At 52.0% G+C, this 17,139-nt stretch overlaps 3 protein-coding genes across 5 annotated transcripts; 1 reads left to right on the forward strand and 2 right to left on the reverse strand.

Moving 5' to 3' along the window:
* Window positions 1-42: 42 nt before the first annotated feature.
* SUMF2 (sulfatase modifying factor 2) lies at window positions 43-3,936 on the forward strand. The gene is made up of 9 exons (XM_057386722.1): window positions 43-159; window positions 422-578; window positions 1,229-1,343; window positions 1,819-1,863; window positions 2,073-2,223; window positions 2,491-2,546; window positions 2,801-2,885; window positions 3,324-3,483; window positions 3,831-3,936. Exons 1-9 carry the CDS (start codon window positions 102-104, stop codon window positions 3,934-3,936), a joined length of 933 nt encoding a protein of 310 aa, XP_057242705.1. The 5' UTR covers window positions 43-101.
* On the reverse strand, window positions 1,337-11,506 carry PHKG1 (phosphorylase kinase catalytic subunit gamma 1). 3 transcript variants are annotated; one of them, XM_057386719.1, is made up of 11 exons: window positions 11,256-11,506; window positions 9,450-9,573; window positions 8,979-9,154; window positions 8,662-8,716; window positions 7,849-7,914; window positions 7,514-7,677; window positions 6,914-7,004; window positions 6,029-6,182; window positions 5,822-5,947; window positions 4,749-5,025; window positions 1,337-1,570 (listed from the first exon to the last, which is right to left on the reverse strand). In XM_057386719.1, the coding sequence occupies exons 2-10, from the start codon at window positions 9,530-9,532 to the stop codon at window positions 4,774-4,776; spliced, it is 1,167 nt and encodes a 388-aa protein (XP_057242702.1). In that variant the 5' UTR covers window positions 9,533-9,573; window positions 11,256-11,506; the 3' UTR covers window positions 1,337-1,570; window positions 4,749-4,773. The 3 variants fall into 3 exon arrangements, with proteins under 3 accessions (XP_057242702.1, XP_057242704.1, XP_057242701.1); XM_057386721.1 differs by lacking the exon at window positions 1,337-1,570 and adding an exon at window positions 3,907-3,969; XM_057386718.1 differs by lacking the exon at window positions 1,337-1,570 and having other exon boundaries at window positions 4,693-5,025.
* A 1,270-nt stretch (window positions 11,507-12,776) lies between these two features.
* CHCHD2 (coiled-coil-helix-coiled-coil-helix domain containing 2) lies at window positions 12,777-15,404 on the reverse strand. The gene is made up of 4 exons (XM_057386725.1): window positions 15,225-15,404; window positions 14,378-14,624; window positions 13,562-13,718; window positions 12,777-13,099 (listed from the first exon to the last, which is right to left on the reverse strand). Exons 1-4 carry the CDS (start codon window positions 15,272-15,274, stop codon window positions 13,089-13,091), a joined length of 465 nt encoding a protein of 154 aa, XP_057242708.1. The 5' UTR covers window positions 15,275-15,404; the 3' UTR covers window positions 12,777-13,088.
* Between the last annotated feature and the right edge of the window lie 1,735 nt (window positions 15,405-17,139).

Consider the following 17,139-nt stretch of genomic DNA (forward strand, 5'->3'; position numbering starts at 1 on the left):
CTGAGCCGCCGCCRTGCTCGGCGCGGGGCAGCCCCGGAAGCGCTTCCCGAGCCCGCAGCAGCTCCGGGTCGGGGCCCCGCGGTTCCTGCGGCGGCTCCGCGATGGCAGCGGCAGCGGGGCTGTTGGTGCTGTGCTGCGGGGTGCTGGGGGCACAGCGCGGTGAGAGCCGCGGCACCCCCAAAATCCCCCCGGCCATCCCACAAATCCCACCGGTATCCCCCAAAATTCCCTCCACACCCTCTTCCAAGGAGCATCCTATTTATTCCTCCCCAGAGGAGCCGCTCCCTTTCCCGAAAATGGGATTTAAAATGCTTTGACCAATCGCTGTTATCCCCTACAGCACACGCAGGGGCATCCCGACAGTAAATTCGCCTCGCTCATGTTTCAGAATTAAATTTATATCGAATCTCTCCGTTTTTAGCGTTCGGAGAGGATGGGGGCATGGTGCAGCTGCCCGGAGGGACSTTCCAGATGGGATCCAGCTCCCTGGAGAGGAGCAGCGAGGAGGGGCCCGCCAGGGAGGTGACAGTGAAGCCCTTTGCTCTCGACAAACACCCGGTCACAAACAGGGATTTCAGGTGAGCCCTGGCTGCCTCAGGTGGCTGTGGGGAGGGGGCAGGAGCACGTGTAGGTTCCTCGGTGTTCTGGGGCTGATTCCTGGTGTCTGAAAGCCAATGCAAAAAAAAATGTGTCTCTCAATGGTAAATCACCCCTTGTAGGTGTAAGCTGAACTATTTTGSAGTGTAGCTTGCAAGCATCCTTCCTTTTATTTCCTTTTTTATATTTTTTCCCCTCTTTCTTTCCCCGTTTTTTTCAGCTTCTCTTTCAGCTCCTTCTCTTTTCCTCCTCCTTCTCCTTTTTCTCCTCCCTCTCTTTTTCTTCTCCATTCTTTCTCCTCTCCCTATTCCTTCCTTCCCTTCTTCCACTTCTCTTCCTCCCCTTCTCTTCCACTAACAGCAGCCGCAGGTTTTATTGGCTTTTAAGGGATTTTTTATCTCTACAGTTATGGAAAGCTGACTCCAGGCTGAGTTTACCTACATAACAAGTATCAAATCTGTGAAAAGATRCTCACTGGACTATTTTATCTGTTATCTAAATCAAACCAGCTGGAGCTGGGGGGGGTCTGTAGGTTTTGTGCTTTTTGCCTTGCTCTGACCTTGTTGCACACGCAGATTTGTGGGGCAGAGCTTGAAGAACTCTTACCCAGAGCATGTTGTGTTTACRCCAGGGAGTTTGTTAAAGAAAAGAAGTACAAAACAGAAGCAGAAGCATTTGGCTGGAGCTTTGTATTTGAGGATTTCGTATCTGAAGAGCTGAAAAAAAAAGTCACCCAAAAACTGGAGGTAAATCTGAATCCCACACAATGAGTTTCACTGATGAGTTTCACTGATGGTGGTGTTGCCTTTCCACGGAGGAGCAGCTGCCTCTTTGCAGRGCCTGGCTGTTCTCAGAGGTTTTTCTTTAGTCTGGGGTGGTTTTTCTTTTGAACCTCAGCAGGTTTGAGCTGGGGTTGATTCATGTGCTCCTCTGTTTCCACTCTGTGAGCACTGTCAGTCTGGACTCCGGGGAGCTGGGAGGAAGCCAAATGTGTTTCAAAGTGCTTTAATAATCAGATTTTAAATAGAAAAACTGAACAGCATGAACCTCTTGATCTGTTTTAACTTTTAAAAGCAAAGCCTCTGCTCTGTGGGAAAGCACCATCCAAGTGCTAACCCAGCTCCAACTGCAGCACTGAGCCTTTCCAAGTCTAACACAGCCCACTGTCACCATCCARCTGTCACCAGTTCACCTTTAATCTGGTGTCATTTCCTTCCCCAGTCGGCCCCGTGGTGGCTGCCCATCGAGAAGGCTTTTTGGAGACAGGTGAGTAAAATCCTGGTGTGGTAAAACCCTGGTGTGTAAAATCCTGATGTGGTGACTTCTCCCCACTCTGAGCTCGTGTGCGTTGTGTGTGCTGAACTTTATTGACCAAAAATGGGGGGAAAGCATTATCCGTTCATCTCTTCCAGCCCTTATTCCCTTTTTAATGAAAACGTTACGAATTAATTAAAATCTGTTTCAATTCTCCCCAGCCCTCTGGCCCTGGCTCCAGCATAAAGGACAGGCTGGATTACCCAGTGCTGCACGTGAGCTGGAATGATGCTCAGGCCTTCTGTGCCTGGAAAGGGAAGAGGCTCCCGACAGAGGAGGAGTGGGAATTTGCTGCCAGRGGAGGACTGGAGCGTATGTACCACAAACTCTGAGCTTTTCCCAAACCAGGCATGGGGTGGAGTTAGTTCCACCAGATCCAAACCTCATTCCAGCAATGTTTTCAGGGGTTCATCTGTGGGGGTTTGAACCACCTCTTTTGGCTTTAAAGTGWMATAATATTAATAATTAATAAAATGCATTAATAAAACCCCAAGCTGAGCAGAAAAAAGGACAATCATCAAATCCTGGTTACAAATTGGAGTGACCCAGGGCTAACAGGTGTCTTTTCCTTCTTGGCAGAAAGGATGTATCCCTGGGGAAACAARTTCCAGCCAAACCGGACAAACCTGTGGCAGGTAAGGTCCTAAAAATCATCCTACCCATGCTGGGCTCAGATCATCTTCCCTGGGAAAGCAGRATTTTACTGCTTCTAAAAATTTGTGCATAAATCTGTTTGAAAAGGGACAACTTCAGCTGGTTGATCACTTTTGAGCAGTATAAATTTACACCAGAGTTATTTGCCTAATTAAATTGTAGCACAGCCCAGTGAAGAGCAGAAGTTGGTGTTTTTGGGATGGTTCTTTGCTCTGAGTGAATTTTGTTCCCCCAGGGTGACTTCCCTCGGGAGGACACGGCTGAGGACGGATACCATGGTGTCTCCCCGGTGACAGCCTTCCCTCCTCAGAACAGCTACGGTACAGAGCACCCCCAGCCCACTCTGGGGTGGCATCTGCCTCCTAAATTAACATTAATTAGCAAATCCTGCAGCTGGGATAGTTTCAGATGTCAGATCATGTCAGCATCTGGGTGGGATAAGTGAGCCCAGGAAAAGCATCAATGGTTGGTACTGGAGTTGGCTGAGATGCACCTCCTTTTAATTAAAATTTAATTGAGTTATTTTTCAATTTGATGTGATGTAACAAAAATTCTAAGTACATTGTTTGGCTGCCATGCCCTCATGCACATGGGAAATGCAGAGACACATTAAAGTTTGAAATACAGTGAGGAATTTCTTCAGCCTCACAATTAAACCGCACTCTCGAATGATGCTTTGAATATTGTGGCCCCTCCCATGCACTGAGTTTGCAGCCCTTGCAAACTCCTCTCCTAATTCTGACACAAACCCATCCCAGGGCTCTATGACCTGYTGGGAAACACCTGGGAATGGACAGCATCAGAATTCCCAGCTCCACGACGGGCACCCAGGGCTCAGAACATGCAGGTGCTGAGAGGAGCCTCGTGGATCGACACCGCCGATGGCTCTGCAAACCACAGAGCTCGTGTCACCACCAGGTAGGTCTGGCCAAAGCCCAGGTGCTGCTTCACAAGGATTTTCTCAGGGTTAGTTTTATTGGGGATGTTTGTTTGTTCCTACATGATTTTTTGAGAGGGAACTGCAGAGCACACTACAAATACGGCTAAAAACTTCCCTGCTATAATTCCATTCTTAATAGCTTCTCAAATCATGTTTTTCCAGCAGGTATTTATAATTAAATGCTTTTCTCAGAGTTACTCAGGGGAAATGGAAGGTGTTTCTAGGCTGTTCTAGCAGGTCACGCTAGGATTGTGAGGGTTGTAATGTATTAGGGATATGTTAACTGGGAAGGATCCCTAATTTTGGGTCTCTTTTGCCCTGTGAGGATGGGGAACACACCAGACTCGGCCTCTGACAACCTCAGCTTCCGCTGCGCTGCCGACGTCCCGCCTGTCACATCCTGGAAAAGCCAGACCAAACCTGAGCTCTGAGGGGTCACCGGGGAACACCTGAGGCATTTTCTCCTGTGGAGATGAACAGGAACCCCCAGCTGTCACTTCATTAAACCCCTGTTGTTTTAAAAGTTAATAATAAATATTTTCAGCCTTTTCAGCACTGGAACATCTGGGTGGGAGACAATTGGGAATGGYAGGCAGGGGTTTGTCCGAGTGTCCTTTTGGAGTGGGAGATATCCCAGCTCTCCTTAKTGTCCATGTGAAGCGAGCAGAGGGGTGCACGTGTGGGACTGRGCTGCTGTGAGGGGACACCCACAGCCCCCTGTGACTACTGGTGAGGGGCAGCTGCCCAAGGGGAAGCTATGGGGCACATCCCTGGAAGGGGGGATTCACTACCAGCTCCCATTCCCTTGGGAAGTCCCAGCTTCATGTCACCTGCTGAGGCTCCCCAGGAGTAAAACAGGGCAGCTTTAGTGGCCTTGGAGCAGTGCCAAAATGAGGTGACAGGTGACACAAACMAGTGCCTCATCTGCCCCAGGGGTTACAAACAGCACAAACTCTCTGTGTCCGAGTTCTGCACCAAACCTGATGGGAGCAGGAGCCCTGAGCCCATGGGACACAGCTCAGGGCACTCTTGTCCCCCTGTGTCCATCCCAAAAAACCACTGGGGGTGCCTGAGGGCTGAGCCTTCCCCATGGGGAGCTGTGGCTGGTTCTGGCTGTGTTAAAAGGTGCCTTCTCCAASCACACAGCTGCCTGCAGGGTTTGTGTTTGCACCTGACCCGAGCCCAGCGAAAGAAAATGTCAAAACCCAGAAATCACCGGTTTGTTTTCAAAGATTTTACTCGCCTACTGTGAGCCAAGCCGGGGGTGATCAGAAGAACTCCTCCTCGGCTGCCAGGGTGAGCAGGATGGCCTTGCAGGTGTTCTCAAAGAGTGCAGCTCTGTTCTGGGCCTCCCCTTTCTTCACCCAGTGGCGGTAGGTGCGGAAGGCACAGGCRTCGATGAGCTTGCGGACGGGCTTGAGGGCGTAGGGGTCCCTGACCACCAGCTCCCTGGTCACCGACTTCGCCAGCCGGTACTGGTAGTAAATCCTCACCGAGGCCAGGACGGTCAGGCAGATCACCTGGGGAACAGGCTGGGACTCAGGGCAATTCCCACARCAGCCTGGGATTCAGGGCAATTCCTGCAGCARCCTGGGATTCAGGGCAATTCCCGCAGCAGCCTGGGACTCAGGGCAATTCACACAATGGGGCTGGAGCAGCACCAGGGTGTGTGGAGGAGTCAGGAGGGAGCCCAGTGCCTGGCACCGTTTAGTCCCTGTGTGGCTGCCAGGGAATCCCAGAATGGTTTGGGTTCAAGGGACCTTCAAGTCCATCTCACTCCAGCCCTGCACGGACACTTTCCACTGGCCCAGGGCGCTCCTAGCCCTGTCCAGCCTGGCCTGGAACACTTCCAGAGACAGGGCAGCCACAGCTTCTCTGGGCAACCTGTTCCAGGGCCTCTCCACCCTCACTGGAAGAATTTCTTCCCAGTATCGCCTCTAACCCTGCCCTCTGTCATAATGCCTTGTCCTGGCTTTCCATCCCTTGTCCAAAAYCTCTCTCCAGCTTTCTTGGAGCCTCTTCAGGGACTGGAAGGAGCTCTGAGGTCTCCCTGGAGCCTTCTCCAGGCTGGACACTCCAGCTCTTTTAATGCTTTCTTTGGAGGTGAAAGGCAGTTTCTCCCTTCTGTGAAAATGYCCTTAGGAAGCACCACAGAGCACACACCAGGAGGGGTCTGGTTGGAGAGGAGTTTCTACCCGGCTGCCACATCCTCCCAAATCCCAGCCTCATCAGCCTTGCCCAACTCCCAGTATCTCCCAGCTCAGCTGGAAAACCCATCCCAATGCTGGCTGCTGCAGCTCCCAGCCTCATCCCCACCTTGAATTTCCGGAAGGGGCTGAAGTGCCGGACCTCCTCCACRTCGTACTGCTGGAAGAAGGGGTGTGCCAGCGCCTCGCCCGCCGTGTACCGCTGCCGTGGGTCCACCACCAGGAACCGCGAGATCTGTGAGGGCACCGGATCGTTCAGGGATCCCAGGGATCTGCAGCACTCCCTGCTCCAAGTTTTCCCACCCCAAGCACCTACCAGGTCCTTGACGGTGTCGGAGCGGTCGTCCCACTCCGGGGAGCTGAACTGGTAATCGCCGTTCATGATCATGCGCAGCATCAGCATCTGCTTGCGGTGCCAGAAGGGCGGCGAGCCGGCCAGCAGGGTGTACATGATCACCCCGGTGCTCCACCTGTGGGCAGCCCAAATGGACCCTGCAGCACCCCTGGGACACCCCAGGGACACCCAGCTGGATCTGCACCCCGGGGGTGCCCACACCTGCCTTTGCCTCCTTGGAAAAGCTGGAGAGAACTGCCCTGCAGGGGTTTGAGCTGAGCTGATGGGGARCTGCTCCCTGGATGCTGCAGGAAGATGCCATGGGATGGAGTATTTGACCTTTCCAGGGCTTTTTAGGGAAGGGAGGGGATGCTGCAGGTGGGACAAGGTGATGGCAGCCAGGCTGGATGCCCTAGGGCTGTGGARTGCCAGGTGTCCTGGCATGGCAGTTACACAGTGGTGTTCAAACTGAAAATGCCTCAGAGGGTTTTGAGTGGTTGGTCACAGCTCTGACCACTGCAGACATGAGCGTGAAGCCACCAGAGATAGTGGCAAAGTCCCTGCAGAGCTCTGTTGGGCTGYCCTGAGCTGGCTGCTCTCTCAGGGGCTGCACAAGGTGTGTTTAGAACCCAAGTTCACTTTTAGGAACAGAAAGTGTTGCTTTCCCTTCTCCCTGATAAGGCAAAGTGGAGAGATGGGCTTGTCCCCACTGCTCTGTGCCAGAGCCCCCTGGTGACACACACAGCCCCAATGATGGCTTTTGGAGCATCATTTAATTCCTTCCAAACAAACAGGTCCCCAACAGCACAGCTCTGGCTGTGCCTCAAACCACATGTGTGTGTGTTTAGGGAAGAGTTTCTCACTCACATATCAACCTCCTTCCCGTAGCCTTGGTGCTCGTCATCCATGGAGCACTGCAGGATCTCGGGGGCCAGGTAGCCAGGAGTGCCACAGATCTCTGTGGGGACAGGGACACAGGGCAGAGCATCCCCCTGAGMCACCCAGGTGCCATCCCCACCCTCTCCCAGGAAGCCCAAGATGGGATATTTGCAGGGATGGTGCTCAAGGGGAGGAATTGGAACTTGTGTGCATCTCACTGGTGACTTTTTTTGTGAATTAAAAAGTGAGCAAAGATAATAATATGGATGTTTGTGAGGTGCTTGTTGTTGGGTATGTGGCTCTGCATGTAGGATTTGGGGGCAATAATGCTGGGCTGTAAATGGGTAGAGTAGTGAGGATCAACTGGAGGAAAAAAGAAGTAGAATGGCTAGGATTTTCCTAATGGGCAGCAASTGATTGATGGCAAAGAGAGGTGTGAAGGCCACGTGCAGGTAGAAATTGTGTGTGAGCAGGACAGCACAAACCAGCACTAGTTTGCACCTACAGGTGACAGGGGGCTGGAGAAACTCAACTGACTCATAAGAGGGTGGCATCACCCTCACCCCCTCCTCTGAGCCATCCCCCTACCTTTGAGCTTCTCATTCTCGTGCAGTTGGCARGAGAAGCCAAAATCCGTCAGCTTGATGTTCATGTCATCGTCCAGCAGGATGTTCTCCGGCTTCAGGTCCCGATGGACGATGTTGATGGAGTGCAGGTACTGGATCACTTCCAGCAGCGCTCGCATGATCTTCCTGGGGATGTGTGACAGCTCAATYCCAAATATCCACAATCCCAGGGATRGGGACAGGGACTGCCCTCAGCTCTGAGYACAGCCCAGGGTGCAGTGCTGGCTRCAAGCCCACCCCTCAAACCCACACTCTGCTCTTGCAGGRTGATTTTTACCCCTCTGTATCTGCCCTTACCTGGTTTCTTTCTCGCTCAAGGTGACTTTCTCAGTGAGGTAGTCAAAGAGCTCCCCTCTCTTCATCCTGCATGAGGGAAGGGAAAAAAGAGTCAGGCAGAGGCTGAGATGCAACAGCAAATCAACCCTGAGTCCCCATGGAGGATCACCCAAGGGCTGCTGCTCTTTAACAGCCCAGGGCACAAAATAACTTCCATAAAAGGGGTAAAAATGCCTTTCTGTATTTCAGTAAAATAGCAGGCAGGAGGAGGAAAGGCTGTGCCTGGACAGGGCATGTTTCAGATAGAATTGTTAATGTTAGAAAAGACCTTTAGGATTAGCAAGTCCAGCCATCAAAGATGGGGCTCTCCCASTGCCATCCCACTCCTCTGACATCCATTGCACTGCCCTGGCATTGGGAATTGTGGTGTTGCAGACACCCTGGTCCCACTGAGYATATAAATAACCCTGAGGGATGCGTGAGAGCTGCCACCAAAGGTTACAGGGAAACCCGAGCAGCGCTGAGCCGCTGACGGAGGGGAAACAGTGCTGGCAGCAGGGCTGCAATGAGCTTGCAGTAATCAAGGCTTGATTCTACCTTGGTTGTCCCCACATTTTGCCATTTTTGGGCCATCAAAAGCTTGCAGTAATCAAGGCTTGATTCTACCTTGGTTGTCCCCCATTTTGCTATTTTTGGGCCATCAAAAGCTTGCAGTAATCAAGGCTTGATTCTACCTTGGTTGTCCCCACATTTTGCCGTTTTTGGGCCATCAAAAGCTGGGATCAATCTGCAGAAAGGAAGTGGGCCCAAGGTGCTGAGCCAGCTGGTACTCACAGGTCAAACACCAAGAAGAAGAAGGTGCTGGATTCATAGCTGTCCTTCAGCTGGACTGCAATAAAACACAGGSGCTGTGAGCACAGTCCATCAATGGACTTAAAGTTGCTGATTGAACTGCTAATTGAGTTAATGAGTTGATCTTCACYAGTGTTGTGCTTGGGAGGCAACATRKTGTRTTTGGAGGGAGAGCAAACAGTGMTCTGTGCAGGTGCCCTGCCTCATCCAGGGATATCACCCCAAAAACCCTTCCTGTGGACACCTTGAGGAAAAAACAGGGAAGAAAACTCCCTTGGGGTACTCAAGGCCTGACTTACTGACGTTGGGGTGGCCTGAGACCTTGCGGAGGATGTCGATCTCCTTTGTGGTGGCCTCGCGCAGCTCCTGCACCTCCTTGGGGGAGATGTTCCCCGCCGTGATGTCGATGATCTTCACGGCGTATTCCTGCCGCGTGCTTTTGTGGATGCATCGCCGGACAACGCTGCTCACCCCCCTGCCAGGGACAAGAGGTAAAAAAGGGGGGTTCCATCCCTGCCTGTCCAGCCACGGCACCTGGGCTGGCTGGGATTTTCATGCACCAGCGGGTCTCGCTCTGTCACCCTGTCTCGGTGGGACAGAAGGTTTTGAGCTGATGGAAAGTGCTGTTCCATGCTATTTTTAGCCCCATGCTGCCTGTGGGCCCTGTTTGTATCAGATTCCCAGGGAGTGCTGTTCCTCTTCGGCACTGGAGGACGTGAAACCAAAACAAGCTGCTTGGCAAAAAAAAAACCCAAAACTAAAAGCTTTACCTGCCCAAAACCTCCTTCGGCTCATATTTTTCRTAAAACTCCTTGGATGAGTGCCAGTCTGGAAGATCTTCTTCCTTGGTCATCTCTGGCTCCTGTCWGGCAGCACTCTGAGGGCAGAAAGGGGCTGCAAGAAAAAAGAGAGTGAGGATGGGCACTCYCTGCCCCCAAGGCTGGGATTCTCGATTCTTTATGGAGCAGAAAATCGCGAGAAAAACGAGGATGATCCTGAATCAAAAAGTAAAGGGGGTATTTTGCTGCTTGGAAAAGCCAAGCTTTGCCTTTGGGATRCTCCTGTTTCCAGTGGAGATCCCACTGGAAACAAGAGAAATCCCACTGAATTACCCCATAGCCTGGCTGTCCCCTTGGCTGGGGCTGGGAGCCTCAAAACCTCATCCCTTCCCTGCCCCCAGCTCACAGCAGCAGCCTCCAGAAACGCCACCCCACACCATCACCACCCCAAGTGCTGGAATCTGCCCCTGGTTTGTTTTTTTTTTCCTTTTTGTTTTCCTTGTTATTTTTAAGATGATAAAGTTGTCTCTGGCTGAGGATAAGGAGGGGGAAACAGTGTTTAAAGGGAATGGAAAAGGACTGAGAAGGAGGAAAAAGAGGTGGTGAGGGTCAGTGAAGCAGCAAGAGGGTCAGGGTGCAGATGGGGACAGAGGGACTGGGGACAGCGGGAGCCGAGCCAGCCTAAGGACAGCAGCTGAAAGARCTCCCTCAGCCACTCCTGTGCAGCTGCCAGCAGCCTCCACAGCTCCTCAAAGGCTCTTGTCCCATTTCTTTTTCCTATTTCAGGCTTGGGGGGATTTTTTTATGCAGCTTGTTTCTGTGCCCATACACGGAGTCCAAGCGCTCAGGGTGGAAAGCAGCWCTTACAAAGCTGGGCAGCAAAGTTGTCCCTTTGGGGTGACAGTTTGATGGTGGGGAGGGGACAGAGGTGGGCAGGAGGTCCCCAGTTCTGTGGGTTTTCCTTTGCCCTCRTCTCAGTAACTCTGCCAGGGCACTGGCATATCTGAGTACATTTAAATCTCATTAGCAATGTGTATCTGACCTGACCTGGTTTTAAGGACCAATGTGGTGTTTTGGCTGCTGCTGCCAGGCGTGTCAAACTCGGGCTTGAGCATTTCTAAAAAATCATGAGTTTGATTTATTTTACAAAATATTAGCTGCTGGAAATACTATGAGTAATGCCAAACCAAGCCGAAATCACGAACGAGAGGCGGCAGGATCAGGAAGTAGGGAAAATAAAAAATCTCTGAGGTGGGGGGTAATCGAAAACTTTGGTTATCTTTGAAGCTGAAAATCCAAATGCTGAGGGTTGGTACTGTGGGGAAGGGCTGGAGGCTGGGGAGCATCTACRGAGCAGCGCCGGGAGAAGCCTGGAATCTGCGTGCTGCCTTCTCCCGGCAGRGGAGAGCCCGGGAGTGTGTTTAAAACACCCTGGAATTATATAAGCGGTCGGTGCAGGGCAATAACGGGATACTCTGGGGTTTTATCAGAGCGCAAGGGGGGCACGGGGGGTTGGGAGGGGATTTTCTGCCTTGAGGAGCCCTGAGGGAGAGGSGCCCGCCCGCAGCTGCCAAGCAGGAGGGACTCTGAGCAGGAAGAAGGATATACTTAAATAAAACAAATAAACCCGCAAAGCTCAAGCTCAAGCCAGTTTTTAGGCCGGCAGGGGAACGCGGCCCCTCTCCCTCAGCCCCGCGGTGTTCCCGCCGCTGACCCGGAGACAAAGAACGCTGAGCTCGGGAGTTTTCCGGGGCAGGACCCCCCCACCTCACGCACCCTCCCCTCAGGGCTCCTCACCTCGCTGAGGGCAGCGCCGGGCYGGGCCCAGGCCCAGGAGCCGGGAGCCGCCGCCGGGAGCCGAGCGCTCAGGGCCGGCCGCCGCCGCCCGGCCCCGCAGAAAGCGCAGCGAGAGTTGGCAGCGGCGGGCGCCGGGCGGGCATGGCCGGGCAAGGGGCAAGGGGGGGCCGGGGGCCGCCCCGGAGCTGCGGGACTTCCCCGGTTTAACCCTTCCGCCGCCGAGCACCGGCGCGGCCCCGGCCCCTCCTCCCCGGGGTGGTGCTGCCCCCGGGGCGGGGATGGGCTGCGGGAGGGGCTGGAAGAGGAGAATCRGGGAATTGGGAAATTTGGGAGAGACCTTAAAGAACAGCCGGTCCCAGCGCTGGCAATGTGTCCACGGTGCGGCTCAGTCATCACCCAGCGCCAGGTCCGGACGCCTCTCGAATATCTYCAGGGATGGTGACTCCACAACTTCCCTGGGAAACATATTGCAATGCCTGAACACCCAGTGATTTGTTTTTTGCTAATATCTAACCGAATCTCCACTGTCAGCTAAAGGCCCTCTCGTCCTCTCACAGATTGGCCCAAACCCCACACTGGTTTAATTTCAGTTTCAACCTGACGGTGAAACACCTCACAAATGCAATGGGAGCTYGATCGGCAGAGGCAAAGCTGCTCGTGTCTCCACTACAGGTAGTTGTCAATATCCCCCGTGCCTGAGGTGACTCTGCTCCATTTTGAGCATTGATTTAATCTTTTCACTTCCAGGAACTGCAAGATCAAAGGTGAAGTGCTTTAGGAACAGGCAGAACACCCATCAGCACAACAGCACTTCAGGGAAAACAGGTCATGGTATGGAAAATATTTTTAACAGGAATTACACTTTTCAGACCAGGATTATTCTCCGCCACACTTCCTGGTGTTGAGCATGGTGTTTRCTTTATCAGCTCCAAGGATTTGAGCAAGGCATGATGTGGCTGCTCCCTCCGATGGAAAAAGGAGGTTTTGCACTTTGCATCAGTAAATACTTTTAAAATAGTGATMATTTTGATGTGGCAGCAGTGGATTTGTCACTTGCTTGAGCCAGGCAGGAGGGAAAGGCCACAGGACCATCCTCTCATGTTTCAGTCCTATCAGAGGAAAGAAACACCCTCAGCCTCTGCGGGCTCAGAGTGCGATGCAGGACTGTGTTATCTTAAAAGCACAGAGCTGTGGCAGTGCCAGCCCTGCACAGTGGCAGAGAGAAATCATTGCTCAGAATCCCTGGAATCTGGACACAGAGTTCGAAGTTATGACAGAGGTTTTTGGGGGATCAAGATTCAAGCAACACAGACYTGTGTCCCATTTTCATCAGAGGATGCCTGTGGGGTTCAAAAGGTCGGTGAGGGGATAACTCACAGGCAGAGCTGCAAACATTCCTGAACTCCTGCAGCTCCAGCCTTGCTGGCAGCACACCTGGCAAATGGAACCAACCCTGCCAGAATGAATTCTCTCCTCCTCACCCTTCAAAAGCTCAACTCCAGCACTCAGCTAAAGCAAGGCATTTCTATASAGAGAAGTTTATTTATAGACTGTGTTACATACATTCAACACAACAATCAGCAAAATAGTTAAACCCAAATTAACTCATTCTGCTTTATTATTCATCCCTCCATCATGTGCTAAATTAAATTGCGGCTGTGAAGTTGTATCACATCAGAGGCAGCTATGGCAGGAGACAAGCCACAGGGATGAGAGTGTGAATATATGAACTAACAAAAAACCAGACAGCTTGAAACTTTATTACTGAAGCTTTTTTTTTCATTCATAGGTCAGTTCTTGCAAGATGATCTTCAGCAGCCTCACTGTGGAGGCTTAGGCCAAACCTGAAAGGGAAGGAGTTATCTCAGTAAGTGTTGGATCCTTGAATAGGAGGWGGTTTTTCTTGCCTTAAGAAATCTGTCAGGGTGTTCCCCCTTCCCTCATCTTTGCTGGCATATTCTGAGCTGTAGACATCAGCAGAGTACTGGTGCACAGCTACTTCCTTCATCCCAGGACAGGATGGTTTTGTTGTCCTTAGCTCTGCTAATTCCCCAGATGTGCTGCTGCCACTTTCCCAGTCATCTTCAAACCATACACCAACACAAAAGTACCGGCAATTCACCCTCTCTCCACCCACAGGACCCAACCAWGAAGCCCAACAGAACAGCAGCTGCTTTACCAGATTTCAGCATACCTTTATCACTCCTCATCCTTCACCAGATGGATCAAAACCCCAGGATATCATTCCCATGACAATTTTGCTGATTATCTCATTAAACAGTTCTCTGTTAGAACTGTGTACTTACCATTAGAAATCCTGCACTGCTTCAGCACCTCACTGAAGCCCTCGCACAGCTTGAGGTCGGTCTGGTTCTGAGCACACTCCAGGAATTGTTTAATCTCGTTCTGGCAAGGACCATACTGCTGCTGCTGCTGCTGGGCAGCCTGAGCTCCCTGGGGCTCCTGAAACAGCAGATTACTCCATCAGGACCCTTCTAACAGCTTCAGCTACAAAGCCACACCACCATCACGCCGCCTACTGAGGGCCCTTCCCTGCATCTTAGTCAAAATCTTTGGTTTTTAAATAGAAAACAAGTAAAGGACTGAAGTAAAAAATCATTTCCCAGCAGTGGAATGACACATTCAGAGTAGTTAAGGAACAAACTTACTGGATGATTACTTAACTGGGTGATTTTATTTTGGATATGCTCAGGTACCTCTGGATGGCACCTGAGCAAAGGTCTTACCACCCACTCTTCCTCATGTTTAGGAACATGAGGCCTGGAACATGGAAGTCCTGCCTGAATCAGAGGAATAATACAGTAGAAAGTAACACTAACATTGTGTGCCACAAGCACACATCACTTGCATCCCTCTGAACTCTTTTTAAGATGACTCACGGTCTGAGTTACCTTGGAGATTCAGTCAGTAGCTACAGACTATACATGGTTTTATATATATATATATATATATATATATATATACACATTGTCTGTAGACTATATAAAGACTGTAAGTAGCCAAGCTGTGCCTCATGTGGTGTTTAAGGCTCTAGCAACTCCCTCAGCACACACAGAGCTGATCTGTGCCCTCAGTTGGTGTCCAGTTGTGCTTTCCCTCACCTGGTAAGTGACGTCAGGCCTGGCAGCATCGGAGCTGCCCCCTCCACTAAATCCTCCAGTGATAGCGTGGCCGACRGTGTGTCCCACGGCCGAGCCCACGGCCACCCCGGCAGCAGTTGTGGCCATCTGAGCCAGCAGGCCCGGCTGCTTCTGCCCCGGGGCCGCCACGGCAGAAGGTGGAGCCGCTGCRGGGACCGAGGCCCGAGGAGCCGGTGATGGAGACGCGGCTCTCCTCGGGGGTGCCCGGCTGCAAGGACATAAAGAGAAACCTCACTTCATCTTCATCATCATCGTTATCAGTCCAAATCACGCCGGGAAGAGGGCACGTGGCTGCAAGGACAGGAGTCCACCGYTCCTCCTGTGAGGCACAGAATGTTCCACGCTGGAAGGGACACACAGGGACCGCCGAGTGCAGCTCGTGGCGCTGCACAGATCACGCTGGGATTACACACACCCCTGTTGCACTCTGCAGGGATGAACTCGGTGTACTGGTGAGCGGCTTATGCAAGACAGGGTCAGGATTACAGGCTCCTTTCTGCCTGTTTAAAGCCTGGTCATTCCCCAGTCCCAATAAGGCTGTGTTATTTTGCAGAAAAATGAGATATAACCCAGAAGCRGGTAATAAACAGGGCACCGCTATCCAGGCCCTGCGGCCGAGCAGACCCACTTCCATCCTCCCAAAGCGCCCAACCTCGCTCCACTAACTCAAGAGCCACCCTGCTCAAACCAGCCGGGCGCTGCCACCACCCCGGTGCGTCACCCCCCCGCACAATGGCGGCCAAGCGGCTGCGGCCTGCGCGGGGGCGGGAGGAAGGAGAATTAAGGAAGGGGCCACGGCGGCCCTCACCTGGCGGGGGGTGCCACGCGGGACGTGCGGCTGCGGTTGCCCCTGGGCATGGCGGCGGGGAGCGGAGCGGCGCACAGGAAAGCGAAGGAAGCACCGAGCGGCGCCGAAGGAAACGGAGGAAGCACCAAGCGGCGGGGCCTGACCCAACACCCGCCCGCCGCCTCTGAAGGTCACTGCGTGCTCGCGTCACTTCCGGAACGCCGCACGCGGGGCGGGGTTTGCCCYGAGGCCACGCCCCCTCCGCCCGCCTGAGGCGCCGCGCGAGAGCGGCTGCGGTGTCGGCGGGASCGGCGGTCACGGTAAATGAACAAGCGCTTAAACTGCGGTGAAACCCGCGCCTGTGCCATCATCGGCCGCAATAAACGCCTAAATCGCCATAAACCTGAGCTCATGGGCCTTCGGTCACAATTAACACCTAAATTGTGATAAATACGCGCCTGCAGGACGCTTGGTCATAATAAATGTCTACTTCGCGATAAACGCCCGTCTGTGTGGGACTTCCAGTCACAATAAATGCTTAAATCACAATAAACCTGCATCCGTGGATCCTTCAGTCGCAATAAACACCTAAATTGCGATGAAGTGTTCCACCCTTAACGGAATTGTTTCTGTGCAGAAGGAGCCTCCAAAAGCTCCTCAGAATGAGTTACACATTTCAGATTTCACTCTGGAGAAGAGGGGATYCCATAAATCCATAGAATTATCTCCAAGGCGTGCCAGAAGGTGGTCCCAGATTATTTTCGGTGATGCCCAGCAAAAGGATGAGGAGTATTGGCCATAAAAGTTAAATACAAAGAGTTCCACCCCAACATGAGGAAGAATTTCTTTCTGTTGAGGGTGGCAGAGCTCTGGAACCCGCAGTCTCCTGCCTGGAGACATTCCCAACCCCCCTGGATCCGTTCCTGTGTCACCTGCTCCAGGTGACCCTGCCTTGGATGATCTCCAGAAGTCCCTTCCAACCCCAGCCGTTCTGTGATTCTGTGATTCTGTGATTTTCACCCCAAAAAAGGAGCGAGGGTCCCTCCTGCCTCCTCATCCCCACCCAGGGGCTGTCTCCTTGCTTTAGAGACACTGTCTACTTGGAGAAATGAATTTATAAATGAATTTATTAATTATTGTGTTAATTAAACTGCTTCTATGCAGAGAAGCAATAATAAGGGATACCACAGTCACCATTAGGATAATTCATGACAAAAAAATTGCTTGTTCAGAGTTTCTTCACCTATAAAGGAGGTGAAAGACCAAGCATTTCAACATCTTTTACATCAGGGCATGTAACTGCTGTCTGATGAAGGAAGTGATGAAGGAAGTGAGTTTACAGAGCAGAACTGCAGTTCAGAAAAGCAGTTGCTGGTGTCAGAATTATTAGGAGATAAATATAAATGACAAATCATGTTCAGAATGGGGACATCTGCAKAAGCTCAGACTGCTGGTGTTGCTGCAGGAGCTCATCCCTGAGAGCTTCTTYTCCCTGGTTCTTGGCCTCTCTCCATCTTGGCTGCTCCCCCAGTTTGGGTTTGGGGTTTTTGTGATGCTTGATGAGTGGAGCACTCCAGACAGGCAGTAATTCACTGCAGACCTGGCAGCTGTTCCCTTGCGGTTGGCCCGGGATGCCCACGGATGGCTCCTGGCAGCTTGGCAGGGCAGAGCTCCTCCACCGCTGCTGCTTCCAGAGACACTTACCCCACGTGTCCATTGCCTTTATCAAAAAAAAAACCAAAACAAACAAAAAAAAACTGTGGGAGAGGGTGATTTCTTTTTCTTGTGCTTTTGTACATCTGTTATCTTTTTTTTGGCCACCCTCTTCCATCTCGGTCATCTCACTCCTTTCCCATTGTCCCTTGTTCCCACTGAGACCAAATCACAGCATGGAAAGCAGAATTATAATTTCCTTTTTCTAGAGTTCAAGCAACCC

This window comes from Malurus melanocephalus, unplaced genomic scaffold, assembly GCF_030028575.1.
Source record: "Malurus melanocephalus ecotype Western Australia unplaced genomic scaffold, MMel_1.1 scaffold_1038, whole genome shotgun sequence".
Lineage (NCBI taxonomy): Eukaryota > Metazoa > Chordata > Aves > Passeriformes > Maluridae > Malurus > Malurus melanocephalus.